At 42.6% G+C, this 17,160-nt stretch overlaps 1 protein-coding gene across 1 annotated transcript in view; it reads right to left on the bottom strand.

The window, feature by feature from the left end:
• Nucleotides 1–16,829, bottom strand: part of IPO8 (importin 8) — a 34,197-nt gene extending 17,368 nt beyond the window's left edge. Inside the window, exons 1-19 of the mRNA XM_056517780.1 lie at nucleotides 16,528–16,829; nucleotides 16,179–16,260; nucleotides 14,029–14,185; nucleotides 13,792–13,950; nucleotides 12,652–12,808; nucleotides 12,478–12,567; nucleotides 12,239–12,333; nucleotides 9,993–10,077; nucleotides 9,342–9,476; nucleotides 7,240–7,339; nucleotides 7,069–7,145; nucleotides 6,882–6,998; nucleotides 5,224–5,313; nucleotides 4,090–4,255; nucleotides 3,836–3,996; nucleotides 2,031–2,156; nucleotides 1,890–1,956; nucleotides 962–1,087; nucleotides 752–849 (exon numbers count right to left, since the gene is read on the bottom strand). Coding sequence (XP_056373755.1) covers nucleotides 752–849; nucleotides 962–1,087; nucleotides 1,890–1,956; nucleotides 2,031–2,156; nucleotides 3,836–3,996; nucleotides 4,090–4,255; nucleotides 5,224–5,313; nucleotides 6,882–6,998; nucleotides 7,069–7,145; nucleotides 7,240–7,339; nucleotides 9,342–9,476; nucleotides 9,993–10,077; nucleotides 12,239–12,333; nucleotides 12,478–12,567; nucleotides 12,652–12,808; nucleotides 13,792–13,950; nucleotides 14,029–14,185; nucleotides 16,179–16,260; nucleotides 16,528–16,611 — 2,172 coding nt within the window. The 5' untranslated portion in view covers nucleotides 16,612–16,829. The remainder of the gene's footprint in view (nucleotides 1–751; nucleotides 850–961; nucleotides 1,088–1,889; nucleotides 1,957–2,030; nucleotides 2,157–3,835; nucleotides 3,997–4,089; nucleotides 4,256–5,223; nucleotides 5,314–6,881; nucleotides 6,999–7,068; nucleotides 7,146–7,239; nucleotides 7,340–9,341; nucleotides 9,477–9,992; nucleotides 10,078–12,238; nucleotides 12,334–12,477; nucleotides 12,568–12,651; nucleotides 12,809–13,791; nucleotides 13,951–14,028; nucleotides 14,186–16,178; nucleotides 16,261–16,527) is intronic.
• Between the last annotated feature and the right edge of the window lie 331 nt (nucleotides 16,830–17,160).

The raw sequence follows: 17,160 nt of genomic DNA, 5'->3' as shown, positions 1-17,160 counted from the left end.
TATATATATATATATATATATATATATATATATATATATATATACAGAGGAGAGGAGATCTATATATATATATATATATATATACACAGAGGAGAGGAGATCTATATATATATATATATATACACAGAGGAGAGGAGATATATATATATATATATACACAAAGGGAATAAACATGTGTATAGCAAAACCTGTGTTACTGCAATATATATATATACAGAGGAGAGGAGATCTATATATATATATATATATATATATATATATATATATATATATATATATACACACACAAAGGGAATAAACATGTGTATAGTAAAACCTGTGTTACTGCAATATATATATATATATATACAGAGGAGAGGAGATCTATATATATATATATATATACAGAGGAGAGGAGATCTATATATATATATATATACACAAAGGGAATAAACCTGTGTTACTGCAATCCTTTCCTGTGAGAAATACTTCATTTTATAGAAACATTTCAGGGGGGACAACATTTACGGCTATGACTGTGTATTATTGATCATACAGATGAATGTAAATGCTACAGTGCATGCTGGGAGTTGTAGTTTTGCAGCAGCTGAAGGCACACAGGTTAGGAACCACTGCTCTAGACAACTTGTATAAGCAATCATTAAATTGCTCATACAGATGAATGTTATTGTGCAGTGCATTGTGGGAGTTGTAGTTTTGGAATAGGTTATTACAGAGAATCAGGGTCGCCCCAGGGTCCCCCCCTCCTCACCTTCTTACACATGGTGTAAATAATCTCCAGGTGCTTGGGGTTGGACAGCAGGGTCTCGGTGTCTACAGTGATGTAGTTGTGCAGCAGCGGCATCATATCTGCGACAGAGAAATAACAGGATCGGGAAAATTACATTAAAATATAAATAAATAACGGAGCGGAGTCGACATAATCAGAAGATACAGTAATGAGGTCAACGAGACGCCGAACCTGTAAAATACTCGTAACAATCTCTCTGGAAGACCTCAAAGAGGATCCCGAGGAGCTGCCACATCTGCGGAGAGATCGTCTGGTTGGTGAGACTGTAGGCGAGAGACAGGATCTCCTCATAGAACTCTACACCGGGAAGAGAGAATGATACAGGATATAACTCAGGATCAGTACAGGATAAGTAATGTAATGTATGTACACAGTGACCTCACCAGCAGAATAGTGAGTACAGCTCTGGGGTATAATACAGAATGTAACTCAGGATCAGTAATGTAATGTATGTACACAGTGACCTCACCAGCAGAATAGTGAGTACAGCTCTGGAATATAATACAGGATATAACTCAGGATCAGTACAGGATAAGTAATGTATTGTATGTACACAGTGACCCCACCAGCAGAATAGTGAGTGCAGCTCTGGAGTATAATACAGGATATAACTCAGGATCAGTACAGGATAAGTAATGTAATGTATGTACACAGTGACCTCACCAGCAGAATAGTGAGTGCAGTTCTGGAGTATAATACAGGATATAACTCAGGATCAGTACAGGATAAGTAATGTAATGTATGTACACAGTGACCTCACCAGCAGAATAGCGAGTACAGCTCTGGAGTATAATACAGGATATAACTCAGGATCAGTACTTGATAAGTAATGTAATGTATGTACACAGTGACCTCACCAGCAGAATAGTGAGTACAGCTCTGGAGTATAATACAGAATGTAACTCAGGATCAGTACAGGATAAGTAATGTAATGTATGTACACAGTGACTCCTCCAGCAGAATAGTGAGTACAGCTCTGGGGTATAATACAGGATATAACTCAGGATCAGTACAGGATAAGTAATGTAATGTATGTACACAGTGACTCCTCCAGCAGAATAGTGAGTGCAGTTCTGGAGTATAATACAGGGTATATTACCTATAATGTGTTTCTGGAGCACAAGTCCCACTATTTGCAGACAGATTCCCTCCAGCTGTTGTTTCACCTGTGAGATATAAAACATAAGTATATAACAGATATAATAACCATGTTAACACTTCGGGTGACGCGGTCACTCACCTCTTTGTGATCCTCCACAACCGTCAGGACGATGTCGATCGTGTGCAGGATTCCCATCGCCATCACCGTCTTGTCCTCCACCTCCTCGTACTCCTCGCTCTGCAGGACTTTCACAAAGATCTCCGCCTATAGATATAAGAGGGATAGAGATTCCGCCGGGTGTCAGTGGATGAGCGCCTCCTACAGGTTCACCTCGTAAGTGTTATAGTAAAGGGAGAGGAGATAAGCGGTCACCAGAATCCTACAGCACCGCTTATCATTGGGAGGAGGACGCAAAATCCCACCAAAGGGCAACACTTCTCATTGGTTGATAGACACATTAAAAAGTAAAGTCTATTGTTAGTGTAAAGGGGTCATCCACTTTGGGGGCGACTTATAAACTGGTGCGCGTCTGCTAAATTACATACACTGTGAGCTTTTGTTTTGTGATAAGTTATCTGTACTCTATTTTCATGCTGTCTGCGCCAAATTCCACATTCATCTTGCTGTGCACTTGTATTGCGGCAAAGTTTGCAGGTTGGGGCGCTGAATTTATCATTTATTAAAAAAAAAAAAAAAAAAATTCATAGAATTTTTAATACTTCTTATTTACTATTATTACTTATTTATTATAAAAAAAAAAAACACTATATATATTTTATATAATTGTATATTTGATATAATATTTAGTTACATTTTTATTATTATTAATTCATAATATTTGCTTATTTAATTTATTTTTTTTATTTTATATATTATTTACAATTTTACTATTTATTATTATTATTTATTAATAATAATAATGATAAATAATAAAATAATAATACTATTATTAATTCATAATTTTATAGATTTATTAAATGTCCTCCAGTCCAGTTCAGCATATAAACGTGCGTGAGGCATTTTGCAATTTTCGCCACCATCCAGGGGCTTCCCCTCATTTGCGCAAATTTATGTGACAAGAACTGCAGATCAATTTTGTGCAACTGGGAAACCACACGCTTGCCCGGTACGTTCCGCCATGCACAAAAATCCGCATCTACCACATGCGCACTTTCCCAGTTGCGCAAAATTAATCACGCAACGGATGTCACTCCATTAATTTGTGCAAATGACGGCAAGCCGCTGGATAGCGCAAAACAAATAAACAAAAAAATGGAGTGCATTTACGCAAAAGTAATTGTTCAGCGCACCAAAAAGCGCAACTGCTAACACCCATCTCTGCTTGTGGTCAGAAAGTAAAAAACATTACTGTGTATATATATATATATATATATATATATATATATATATATATATATATATATATATATATATATATATATTTATATATTTTTTTATATTTTAATCATAATAATAAAAAGAAAAATATATTTTATTATTATATTAGTAGTAGTATAATGAAAAAAAATTCTATATTGATAGATAAAATATTTATAATTTTTTTTTAATTAAAAATATTATTAAATATTTAATAATTATATATATATATATATATATATATATATATATATATATATATATATATATATTTAATGTTAATTATTATCTTTAACTTTTTTTTTTATAATATTTTATGTTGTTGTTGAAGTTTTTAAAGCTGGACGCTGCTGTAACAAACCCTCAGCTGTGAGGAAATTTAGGAGAGTATGAATTTTTAGGCGGGCGGGAGATACGTTCCTGTGGGTCAGGGATCTCTATAGGACAGTGTTTCCCATACCAAGGTGCCTCACCAGTGTTTCCCACACCATGCTGGAGGCACCCTGGTTGGAAAACACTGTCCCATAGGGATCTTTGACCTTAAGTGTCCTAAAAATCCCACCTACCAGGTGCCTGGTCATGTCGACGGCGATGGGCGCCACCTCCTGGCTGTACTCGCAGATCATCTTCTGGATGACGTTGGTGAGGTCGTCATTTTCGGTCTCTCGCACGATGTGTAGGAGTTCCTGCATGACGGGTCGGATGAACGGCCTCATGTACTCCTTAGCTGTGCGGGGGGGAGGGGCAGAGACATAGGACACATTGGGTCAGGCAGGTCACATGATGACGTGACCGATCCCAACACCATGGCGTCACTTACCGGCGCCCTGGTTGCTTATTAACGTCTGCATGGCGATGGCGGCCTCCACCTTCACCGGCAGCTCCTTATCCTCCAGTAGACTCTTCTTGGCCAGCTCCACCGCGTTCCGGAGGTTCAGCTCGTTGTGGAACTTGAGGGTACTGAAGGAGTGAAGCACCCAGCAGCACTGGAAGACAAAGCAGTCAGAGGGTGGGTGTGAGCAATCAAATATTTGTGATTAAAGGGGTTAGTCAGGAAATATACTTTTATTATTTTTTTATATATCAACTGGCTCCAGAAAGTTAAAACAGATTTGTAAATTACTTCTATTTAATTTTTTTTTAATCCTTTCAGTACTTATGAGCTTCTGAAGTTAAGGTTGTTCTTTTCTGTCTAAGTGCTCTCTGATGACACCTGTCTTGGGAACCGCCCAGTTTAGAAGAGGTTTGCTATGGGGATTTGCTTCTAAACTGGGCGTTTCCCGAGACAGGTGTCATCAGAGAGCACAGAAAAGAACAACCTTAACTTCAGAAGCTCATAAGTACTGAAAGGATTAAGATTTTTTAATTTAATAGAAGTAATTCACAAATCTGTCTAACTTTCTGGAGCCAGTTGATATATATTAAAAAAAAAAAAAAAAAAAAAAACAGTTTTTACCTGGATAACCCCTTTAATCCTTTCAGTACTTATGAGCTTCTGAAGTTGAGTTGTTGTTTTCTGTCTAAGTGCTCTCTGATGACACGTGTCTCGGGAACCGCCCAGTTTAGGAGCAAATCCCCATAGCAAACCTCTTCTACTCTGTGCAGTTCCTGAGACAAGCAGAGATGTCAGCAGAGAGCACTGTTGCCAGACAGAAAAGAACAACTCAACTTCAGCATCTGATAAGTACTGGAAGGATTAAGATTTTTTTTTTTTTAATAGAAGTAATTTACAAATCTGTTTAACTTTCTGGAGCCAGTTGATATAAAAAAATAATAAGTTTTTCCCTGGAGTACCCCTTTAAAAACACTGTTTAGGACATTTATTTAAGCTCTGAGAATATAAAGTGGAGGGAGGGTGACGGGGAAAAAACAAAAATGTATAAATCAACTAAGGTGGATACAGATATTGGAGGGCGGTGAATGTTTTGGCGATTCCACATGGCGGCAGACGTACCCGTGCCCGGATATAGCCCAACTCTGACAGGAAGAGGGGGAACACGTGATTCTGGATGAAGACTTCCATCTGGTCCTTGTACACGGATTTCTGTAATAGACATAAAGGATAAATAGGGGTTCACAAACTTATTATATTTTAACTTGGGGACACCTATATATAGCCAGCCCCCCTAGTGTAGGTACCTCGCCCCTGTAGGTAGGACCCCTTGCTGCCCCCTGGAACACATGTAGGTAGGAAGGTAGTTTACCCCCTAAAAGGTAGTTTGTCCTCCTGCCCCGCAGGTAGAACCCCCTGTAGGTAGCCACCCACCTACCTGAAGGTTAGGCCAAGTTAAGGTAGTTTGTGCCCCCTCCACATGTAAGTAGAATCCCAGGTAGGTAGATTGTCTAACCGGCCCAGTAGTAGGACCCCTGTAGGTAGTTTGACCCCCCCCCCCCCTGTAGTAAGGAAGTAAGGACCCCCAGCAGATAGTTTGCCCCATATAGAGGAGAAACTTATTTTCTACCTACAAGTAGTTTGTCCAACTGCCCAGAGGTGGGACCCCCTGTACGTAGCCACCCACCTCCCTGTAGGTAGAGGTAGTTCTCCCCCCCCCCCCCCCACATGTAAGTAGAATCCCCCTGTAGGTAGGACCTCCTGCAGGTAGTTTGCCCCCTGTAGGTAGTTTGTCTAGTGACCCCAGTAACAGGACCCCTGTAGGTAGTTTTCACCCCAACCCCCCTGTAGTTAGGACGACTAGAAGATAGTTTGCCCCATGTAGGTAGTTTGTACCCCCCTTCCTGTAGGTTGGACTCCCCAGTGAGGCGTTCACTAAATGGTTAATTCTGTTTGGGGCCCCATTCTGTCAAACTGTCACAGACAGGCGCCCCCTAGTGGCAATACTATACTAAACAGTCAATAGGCTGCCCGAAGGCAACCAATAACTCATAGCAAAGTATTCCCAACCAGGGTGCCTCCAGCTGTTGCAAAACTACAACTCCCTAACTAGATGACCAGGTGCAGTGATCAGACTCCACCCCCTATCTTTGCAAACCTAGAGGAGTCATGGGAAATACAGGCAGCATTAGGAAATCATTTCAGAATTAGAATTGCAATTAGTATGGCTGAAAACTCACGCCTGCCACATCAGGTAACATAGGTAAGCACAAGGTATACACAAGATCCTCTACATAATTCTCTAATAATAGACTGTCCTAATCCTCACAAGTCAGACCTATGATTAGACAATTATGTAGAGGTTCTTGTGTATACCTTGTGCTTACCTGTTTTACCTGACGTGGCAGGCGTGAGTTTTCAACCATACTAATTGCAATTCCAATTCTGAAATGATTTCCTAATGCTGCCTATATTTCCCATGACTCATCTGGGTTTGGTTTGGAGAGAGAGGGTGTGGAGTCTGATCACTGCACCTGGTCATCTAGTTAGGGAGTTGTAGTTTTGTACAGCTGGAGGCACCCTGGCTGGGAACATTGACATAGAATGTCCTAATCCTCACAAGTTAGATCTATGTCAGTGTTCCCAGCCAGGGTGCCTCCAGCTGTGGCAAAACTACAATTCCCAGCATGCCCGGACAGCCGAAGGCTGTCCGGGCATGCTGGGAGTTGTAGTTTTGCCACAGCTGGAGGCACCCTGGTTGGGAAACACATAACCATTACCTTTAAGAGAATGTCTGCCAGGGACCCCAACACGTGCAGGGCCCCGTCTATCTTCCGAGGGTCCACGGAGGAGGCGGTGAGGATCTGGTAGCTGAAGTTCATCATTTTGGGGAGGACCTAGAGCGGAGACACAGTCAGCACTGCTACAACAAACATGGCGGCCTCCTCCACCGCCACCGCCTCTCACCTCCTTCCTCTTCTTGGAGGCCGTATAGAGGAGATTCTGAGCCGCTGTGGCCGGAGACACGTAATCCTCAAACACGTCTAAAGGGGGCGAGAAAACCGAAGAGGGTATGAGAGCAAGGAGTGACGGATGAGGGGGCGGGGCAAGATGGGTGGGGAAGGGGCGGAGCCTCACCAAACTTCATGCGGATGTATTCGTAGGGGTCGTCCTGCCACAAGTCCTCGTCTTCATCTTTGTAGCACATGAGAGGGAAAATGACCTCCTCCGATATACTCTAGAAGATAGAGACGCTGCACTCACTATTCTGCTGGTGAGGTCACTGTGTACATACATTACATTACTTATCCTGTACTGATCCTGAGTTATATCCTGTATTATACTCCAGAGCTGCACTCCCTATTCTGCTGGTGAGGTCACTGTGTACATACATTACATTACTTATCCTGTACTGATCCTGAGTTATATCCTGTATTATACTCCAGAGCTGCACTCCCTATTCTGCTGGTGAGGTCACTGTGTACATACATTACATTACTTATCCTGTACTGATCCTGAGTTATATCCTGTATTATACTCTAGAGCTGCACTCACTATTCTGCTGGTGAGGCCACTGAGTACATACATTACATTACTTATCCTGTACTGATCCTGAGTTATATCCTGTATTATACTCTAGAGCTGCACTCACTATTCTGCTGGTGAGGCCACTGAGTACATACATTACATTACTTATCCTGTACTGATCCTGAGTTATATCCTGTATTATACTCTAGAGCTGCACTCACTATTCTGCTGGTGAGGTCACTGAGTACATACATTACATTACTTATCCTGTACTGATCCTGAGTTATATCCTGTATTATACTCCAGAGCTGTACTCACTATTCTGCTGGTGAGGTCACTGTGTACATACATTACATTACTTATCCTGTACTGATCCCGAGTTATATCCTGTATTATACTCTAGAGCAGCACTCACTATTCTGCTGGTGAGGTCACTGTGTACATACATTACATTACTTATCCTGTACTGATCCTGAGTTATATCCTGTATTATACTCCAGAGCTGTACTCACTATTCTGCTGGTGAGGTCACTGTGTACATACATTACTTATCCTGTACTGATCCTGAGTTATATCCTGTATTATACTCCAGAGCTGTACTCACTATTCTGCTGGTGAGGTCACTGTGTACATACATTACATTACTTATCCTGTACTGATCCTGAGTTATATCCTGTATTATACTCCAGAGCTGTACTCACTATTCTGCTGGTGAGGTCACTGTGTACATACATTACATTACTGATTCTGTACTGATCCTGAGTTATATCCTGTATTATACTCTAGAGCTGCGCTCACTATTCTGCTGGTGAGGTCACTGTGTACATGCATTACATTACTTATCCTGTACTGATCCTGAGTTATATCCTGTATTATACTCCAGAGCTGCAATCACTATTCTGCTGGTGAGGTCACTGTGTACATACATTACATTACTTATCCTGTACTGATCCTGAGTTATATCCTGTATTATACTCCAGAGCTGTACTCACTATTCTGCTGGTGAGGTCACTGTGTACATACATTACATTACTTATCCTGTACTGATCCTGAGTTATATCCTGTATTATACTCCAGAGCTGTACTCACTATTCTGCTGGTGAGGTCACTGTGTACATACATTACATTACTTATCCTGTACTGATCCTGAGTTATATCCTGTATTATACTCCAGAGCTGTACTCACTATTCTGCTGGTGAGGTCACTGTGTACATACATTACATTACTTATCCTGTACTGATCCTGAGTTATATCCTGTATTATACTCCAGAGCTGTACTCACTATTCTGCTGGTGAGATCACTGTGTACATACATTACATTACTTATCCTGTACTGATCCTGAGTTATATCCTGTATTATACTCCAGAGCTGTACTCACTATTCTGCTGGTGAGATCACTGTGTACATATATTACATTACTTATCCTGTACTGATCCTGAGTTATATCCTGTATTATACTCCAGAGCTGTACTCACTATTCTGCTGGTGAGGTCACTGTGTACATACATTACATTACTGATCCTGTACTGATCCTGAGTTATATCCTGTATTATACTCCAGAGCCGCACTCCCTATTCTGCTGGTGAGGTCACTGTGTACATACATTACATTACTTATCCTGTACTGATCCTGAGTTATATCCTGTATTATACTCTAGAGCTGCGCTCACTATTCTGCTGGTTGGGATGCTGTGTATATATAAGGACTCACCTGCATGTTCGGCTTCAGCATCTTCCAGGTGACGGCATGAGACACCCCCAGGTTCAGGTAGTTCAGTGTTTGCTGTAGGACCCGAGGGGCCACATATTGCTTCTGCCTGTGAAGTTCTAAGACTTTCAGAAGAACCTGGGACAGAACCAGAGGTCAGATCAGTCTGTGACCTATACACCCCCCTCGCCTCCCCCAATGTTATAGGACTCATTAAAGGGGTATTCCAGGCAAAACCTTTTTTTATATATCAACTGGCTCCGGAAAGTTAAACAGATTTGTAAATTACTTCTATTAAAAAATCTTAATCCTTCCAATAGTTATTAGCTTCTTAAGTTTTCTGTGTAATTGCTCAATGATGATGTCACGTCCCGGGAGCTGTGCATGATGGGAAAATATCCCCATAGGAACTGCACAGCTCCCGGGACATGAGTCATCAGAAAGCAGTTAGACAGAAAACAACAACTCAACTTCAGAAGCTAATAACTATTGGAAGGATTAAGATTTTTTTAATAGAAGTAATTTACAAATCTGTTTAACTTTCCGGAGCCAGTTGATATATATAAAAAAGGTTTTGGCCTGGAATACCCCTTTAATAAAGTGGCTGATAACAGGGAACACAAGAAATTCCTTTAGTATAAATTCACATCCTACCTGTAGGACCCCGGCGGCGTACGTCTTCAAGAAGAACTCCGAGAATTCTATATACTCCTTAGTGACGCTGCCAGGACTCCCGTAACTAAAGAGAAGAACCAGCATCAGCTAAGAACTACAGGATGACATCATCACCTACCAGATCCCTTCCCTCCAGCTCTATCTGTATACTGCTGCTTAATCTATAGGATCCGTATATACAGTAGTTATACACCTCCAATACAGATCTATCTGTATACTGCTGCTGCTATCTCTACGGGATCAGGATATATAGTAGTTATACTCCTCCCCTCCAGCTCTATCTGTATACTGCTGCTATCTCTATGGGATCAGGATATAGCGTAGTCATCTCCCCTCCAGCTTTATTTGTATACTGCTGCTCTCAGTGACATCAGTATATACAGTAGTTATATACCTCCCCTCCAGCTCTATCTGTATACTGCTGCTATCTCTATGGAATCAGGATATATAGTAGTTATACACCTCCCCTCCAGCTCTATCTGTATACTGCTGCTCTCTCTATAGGATCAGGATATATAGTAGTTATATACCTCCCCTCAAGCTCTATCTGTATACTGCTGCTGCTATGTTTAAGAGGGCCAGGATATATAATAGATATATTACTCCTCTTCTGCTTTCATACAGTAGCTATACATCTCCCCTCCAGCTCTATCTGTATACTGCTGCTCTCTCTATAGGATCAGGATATATAGTAGTTATACACCTCCCCTCCAGCTCTAGCTGTATACTGCTGCTCTCTCTATAGGATCAGGATATATAGTAGTTATATACCTCCCCTCCAGCTCTATCTGTATATTGCTGCTGCTATGTTTAATAGGGCCAGGATATATAATAGATATATTACTCCTCTTCTGCTTTCATACAGTAGTTATACACCTCCCCTCCAGCTCTATCTGTATACTGCTGCTATCTCTATGGGATCAGGATATATAGTAGTTATACACCTCCCCTCCAGCTCTATATGTATACTGCTGCTATCTCTATGGGATCAGGATATATAGTAGTTATACACCTCCCCTCCAGCTCTAGCTGTATACTGCTGCTATCTCTATGGGATCAGGATATATAGTAGTTATACACCTCCCCTCCAGCTCTAGCTGTATACTGCTGCTATACCTTTAGGATCAGGATTAGAGATGAGCGAACTTACAGTAAATTCGATTCGTCACGAACTTCTCGGCTCGGCAGTTGATGACTTTTCCTGCATAAATGAGTTCAGCTTTCCGGTGCTCCGGTGGGCTGGAAAAGGTGGATACAGTCCTAGGAAAGAGTCTCCTAGGACTGTATCCATCTTTTCCAGCCCACTGGAGCACCGGAAAGCTGAACTCATTTATGCAGGAAAAGTCATCAACTGCCGAGCTGAGAAGTTTGTGACGAATCGAATTTACTGTAAGTTCGCTCATCTCTAATCAGGATATATAGTAGTTATACATCTCTCCTAAGGTCGTGTTCACACACAGCATTCTTTTGTTTTGTGCTGAGATTCTCCAAAAATTGCCGAAATAATTGTGCTATTTTACCGCATTCACGTGGGGGGGGGGGGGGGGGGGGGAGAAAAATTTATTTCACAATTTTCAAAATAGCAGCAAAAGCAGCCGGAAAGCAATAAAAATTCAATTTGTGAACAGAGGATTAGACACCTCGGTGGGGTTAAAGGTCAAATCTCTTTGTGCTCGTGTGAATATTATTCAAAAAAAAATAATAAAATAAATAAAATAAAAAACGCATTATGAATAAAAAAAACACATCCGAACTGCACAATGTGAACTGACCCCGGCCCAATTATGAGTTTAATCAGTTCACTTTGGTGACCCCCAACACCAGCAGCCTAACTAGATGACCAGGTGCAGTGATCAGACACCACCCCCTCTCTCTCTGCAAACCTAGAGGAGTCATGGGAAATATAGGCAGCGTTAGGAAATCATTTCAGAATTGGAATTGAAATTAGTATGGCTGAAAATTCACGCCTGCCACATCATGGAAAACAGGTATACACAAGAACCTCTACATAATTCTTTAATAATAGGTCTGACTTGTGAGGATTAGGACATTCTATGTCAGTGTTCCCATCCAGGGTGCCTCCAGATGTTGCAAAACTACAACTCCCAGCATGCCCGGACAGCCGAAGGCTGTCCGGGCATGCTGGGAGTTGCAGTTTTGCAACAGCTGGAGGCACCCTGGTTGGGAAACACCGCTCTAGATGTTATAATAGACTGTTAAGTTACCGCTCAAATAGTCGCGTGATGATGTGCAGCGCCCACTTCTTACACTTCCACCACACCAGCTCGGGGCGGTCGTCTTCATCCACCTGCAACGTTTCCTGATAGGAGACAATGATAATGGGTTGTCCAGAATTACAAAAACAGCGCCACCCCTGTCCTCAGGTTGTGTGTGGCATTACAACTGGGAAAAATTTCCAATTCAATGGAACCGAGCCGTAATACCCTATAGGGGACACACTTACAGGGGGGACGTCCCGGTCGGCGATGCTGCTGAATATTCCCATCCACTGCGTCATGTTCTGATTGTTCACCAGCTGGAGCGGCAGCGTGTACTGCAGATATATACGAGAGTCAGTGCAATGGTCATCAGGAACGAGGGGGGGGGGGGGGGGGGGTGACCACCGCACAATACCTACCTGGATGAGGGCGTAGAAGATCTTCAGGATCTGCTTCTGCATCAGTACAGAGTAATGGGTGGGGTCCGGGAGCAGCTGAACGATCTGCTGCTGGAGGCGGGGCAAGAAGATCTGCATGGCGGCAACCAGGGGCGCGCGCTCGTCCGCCTTCTTGTACCTACACGAGATTACAGGGAAAGGGATGAGGAAGAAATCTTCTCTATTACTCTGCACTCCCTGCTCTCTTCTCTATTACTCTGCACTCCCTGTTTTCTTCTCTATTACTCTGCACTCCCTGTTCTCTTCTCTATTATTCTGCACTCCCTGCTCTCTTCTCTATTACTCTGCAGTCCCTGCTCTCTTCTCTATTACTCTGCACTCCCTGCTCTCTTCTCTATTACTCTGCACTCCCTGCTCTCTTCTCTATTACTCTGCACTCCCTGCTCTCTTCTCTATCACTCTGCACTCCCTGTCCTCTTCTCCATTACTCTACACTCCCTGCTCTCTTCTCCATTACTCTGCACTCCCTGCTCTCTTCTTTATTACTCTGCACTCCCTGCTCTCTTCTCTATTACTCTGCACTCCCTGCTCTCTTCTCTATTACTCTGCACTCCCTGCTCTCTTCTTTATTACTCTGCACTCCCTGCTCTCTTCTCTATTACTCTGCACTCCCTGCTCTCTTCTCTATTACTCTGCACTCCCTGCTCTCTTCTCTATTACTCTGCACTCCCTGCTCTCTTCTCTATTACTCTGCACTCCCTGCTCTCTTCTCTATTACTCTGCACTCCCTGTTCTCTTCTCTATTACTCTGCACTCCCTGCTCTCTTTTTTATTACTCTGCACTCCCTGCTCTCTTCTCTATTACTCTGCACTCCCTGCTCTCTTCTCTATTACTCTGCACTCCCTGCTCTCTTCTCTATTACTCTGCACTCCCTGCTCTCTTCTCTATTACTCTGCACTCCCAGCTCTCTTCTCTATTACTCTGCACTCCCTGCTCTCTTCTCTATTACTCTGCACTCCCTGCTCTCTTCTCTATTACTCTGCACTCCCTGCTCTCTTCTCCATTACTCTGTACTCCCTACTTTTCCCTGCCCTCACTCCCCCCCACATCACATTGTTGTACACTCAGTCGGGCCCCAGTAGCCAGGCTCGGTTCCTCACTCGTATGTCTTCACCAGTTGGTAGAGGCAGAGCAGACTCCCCTGCCAGCTGACTGTGTTTGGTGACTGCAGGTAGAAGCCGATCTTATCCACCACGGCCGTCCATCGCCCCGGGAAGTCGTGTTTAATGATGACTCGTAAGCAGAGGGTCAGCTGAGCCCTGAGGACAGAACACAAAAGGTTAAGTCCACACTGAAAACACCAGGAGCCACAGCACCCCCCACCCCGCGCTGTATACCTGACAAGGTCCGGGGAGCGGATGATGCCCTCAACTATATTCTCCCGGATCTGGTGACGATCGTTTTCATGGATATTAAATGGGAACACGACCTCCCCGATCATCGGCTCCCGGTCCGGCCAGTACTGAGTCACCATGTTCTTCAGGTAGATCGCAGCTTTAAGAGAAACAGACAGCAGAATAGTGAGTGCAGCTCTGGGGTATATAATACAGGATATAACTCAGGATCAGTACAGGATATATATGTATGTACACAATGATCTCACCAGCAGAATAGTGAGTACAGCTCTGGAGTATAATACAGGATAGAACTCAGGATCAGTACAGGATAAGTAATGTAATGTATGTATACAGTGACCCCGCCAGCAGAATAGTGAGTGCAGCTCTGGGGTATAATACAGGATATAACTCAGGATCAGTACAGGATAAGTAATGTATGTACACAGTGACCTCCCCAGCAGAATAGTGAGTACAGCTCTGGAGTATAATACAGGATATAACTCAGGATCAGTACAGGATAAGTAATGTAATGTATGTACACAGTGATCTCACCAGCAGAATAGTGAGTACAGCTCTGGAGTATAATACAGGATATAACTCAGGATCAGTACAGGATAAGTAATGTAATGTATGTACACAGTGACCTCACCAGCAGAATAGTGAGTACAGCTCTGGAGTATAATACAGGATATAACTCAGGATCAGTACAGGATAAGTAATGTAATGTATGTACAGTGACCTCACCAGCAGAATAGTGAGTACAGCTCTGGAGTATAATACAGAATATAACTCAGGATCAGTACAGGATAAGTAATGTAATGTATGTACACAGTGACCCCACCAGCAGAATAGCGAGTACAGCTCTGGAGTATAATACAGGATATAACTCCGGATCAGTACAGGATAGGTAATGTAATGTATGTACACAGTGACCTCACCAGCAGAATAGTGAGTACAGCTCTGGAGTATAATACAGGATATAACTCAGGATCAGTACAGGTTAAGTAATGTAATGTATGTACACAGTGACCTCACCAGCAGAATAGTGAGTACAGCTCTGGAGTATAATACAGGATATAACTCAGGATCAGTACAGGATAAGTAATGTAATGTATGTACAGAGTGACCTCACCAGCAGAATAGTGAGTACAGCTCTGGAGTATAATACAGGATATAACTCAGGATCAGTACAGGATAAGTAATGTAATGTATGTACAGAGTGACCTAACCAGCAGAATAGTGAGTACAGCTCTGGAGTATAATACAGGATATAACTCAGGATCAGTACAGGATAAGTAATGTAATGTATGTACACAGTGACCTCACCAGCAGAATAGTGAGTACAGCTCTGGAGTATAATACAGGATATAACTCAGGATCAGTACAGGATAAGTAATGTAATGTATGTACACAGTGACCTCACCAGCAAAATAGTGAGTGCAGCTCGGGAGTATAATACAGGATATAACTCAGGATCAGTACATGATAAGTAATGTAATGTACACAGTGACCTCACCAGCAGAATAGTGAGTACAGCTCGGGAGTATAATACAGGATAAAACTCAGGATCAGTACAGGATAAGTAATGTAATGTATGTACACAGTGACCTCACCAGCAGAATAGTGAGTACAGCTCTGGAGTATAATACAGGATATAACTAGGGATCAGTACAGGATAAGTAATGTAATGTATGTACACAGTGACCTCACCAGCAGAATAGTGAGTGCAGCTCTGTGGTATAATACAGGATATAACTCAGGATCAGTACAGGATAAGTAATGTAATGTATGTACACAGTGACCTCACCAGCAGAATAGTGAGTACAGCTCTGGAGTATAATACAGGATATAACTCAGGATCAGTACAGGATAAGTAATGTAATGTATGTACACAGTGATCTCACCAGCAGAATAGTGAGTGCAGCTCTGGAGTATAATACAGGATATAACTCAGGATCAGTACAGGATAAGTAATGTATGTACACAGTGACCTCACCAGCAGAATAGTGAGTACAGCTCTGGAGTATAATACAGGATATAACTCAGGATCAGTACAGGATAAGTAATGTAATGTATGTACACAGTGACCTCACCAGCAGAATAGTGAGTGCAGCTCTGGAGTATAATACAGGATATACGTCTATACTCACCCGCCTGGCGTACAGGGAATTCCACCTCATCTGACACGATGATCTGCAGTAATGTTGGGGCGAAGCTGATGATCTTGTAGGACTGGAAGAGAAGACAGGATGTTGTGGTGTCCGGATATTATCGCCCCCATATGATGGTGCAGCAATTGTGACTCTCATGATGTTATTTAGGTGACATACATGTCCCAGACTCCCCATCCTGTACCCTGGTTTATCCCCTTTACCTAACGATAAGCTCCCCCCCATTCTATGATAACCTGGACTCTTCCTCCCCTGTCAGTTACTTATTCGCATCCTCTGGGGCAGCTGATTATCACCACCGCGGGGGGGTCTCCTCTCCCCCTCTCACCTGGTTGAGCTCAGTCTCGGCCGCCAGTCTCATCTTGGGGTCGATGGTCCCCCGCAGGGCCTGGATAATCCGGTTCGGATCCATGGCGAACCCGAATAGACAACAACAGATTGAGAATCTAAACGGGTTCACAAGGCCGTAAAGCAAGAGCACATCATCTCTCTCTTGCCGTCATTTACGGCTGCCGCAAAATGACAGGCAGTAAACAATGTACGGAACGCGAATGTTAGCCGAGGAATAAAGCACAGAAGACATGTACAGTATGGGGAATATGGAAGCGAGCAATAAAGTACAGTACGGATCATCTGTTGGATCAATTTGTACGGAAACAGAGTGTGTGCGTGTATAGAAGCAATAAAGCACAGTACGGATCGTCTTTGGGGTCAAAATGTACGGAATTAGGGAGAATGTGTTTCCATGGAAGCAATAAAGCACAGTACGGATCGTCTTTGGGGTCAAAATGTACGGAATTAGTGAGAATGTGTTCCCATGGAAGCAATAAAGCACAGTACGGATCGTCTTTGGGGTCAAAATGTACGGAATTAGTGAGAATATGTTCCCATGGAAGCAATAAAGCACAGTACGGATTGTCTTTGGGGTCAAAATGTACGGAATTATTCATAGGGAAGCAAG

Source organism: Hyla sarda, chromosome 4 (genome assembly GCF_029499605.1).
Source record: "Hyla sarda isolate aHylSar1 chromosome 4, aHylSar1.hap1, whole genome shotgun sequence".
Classification (NCBI taxonomy): domain Eukaryota; kingdom Metazoa; phylum Chordata; class Amphibia; order Anura; family Hylidae; genus Hyla; species Hyla sarda.
This window is presented reverse-complemented; position numbering and strand designations above follow the sequence as displayed.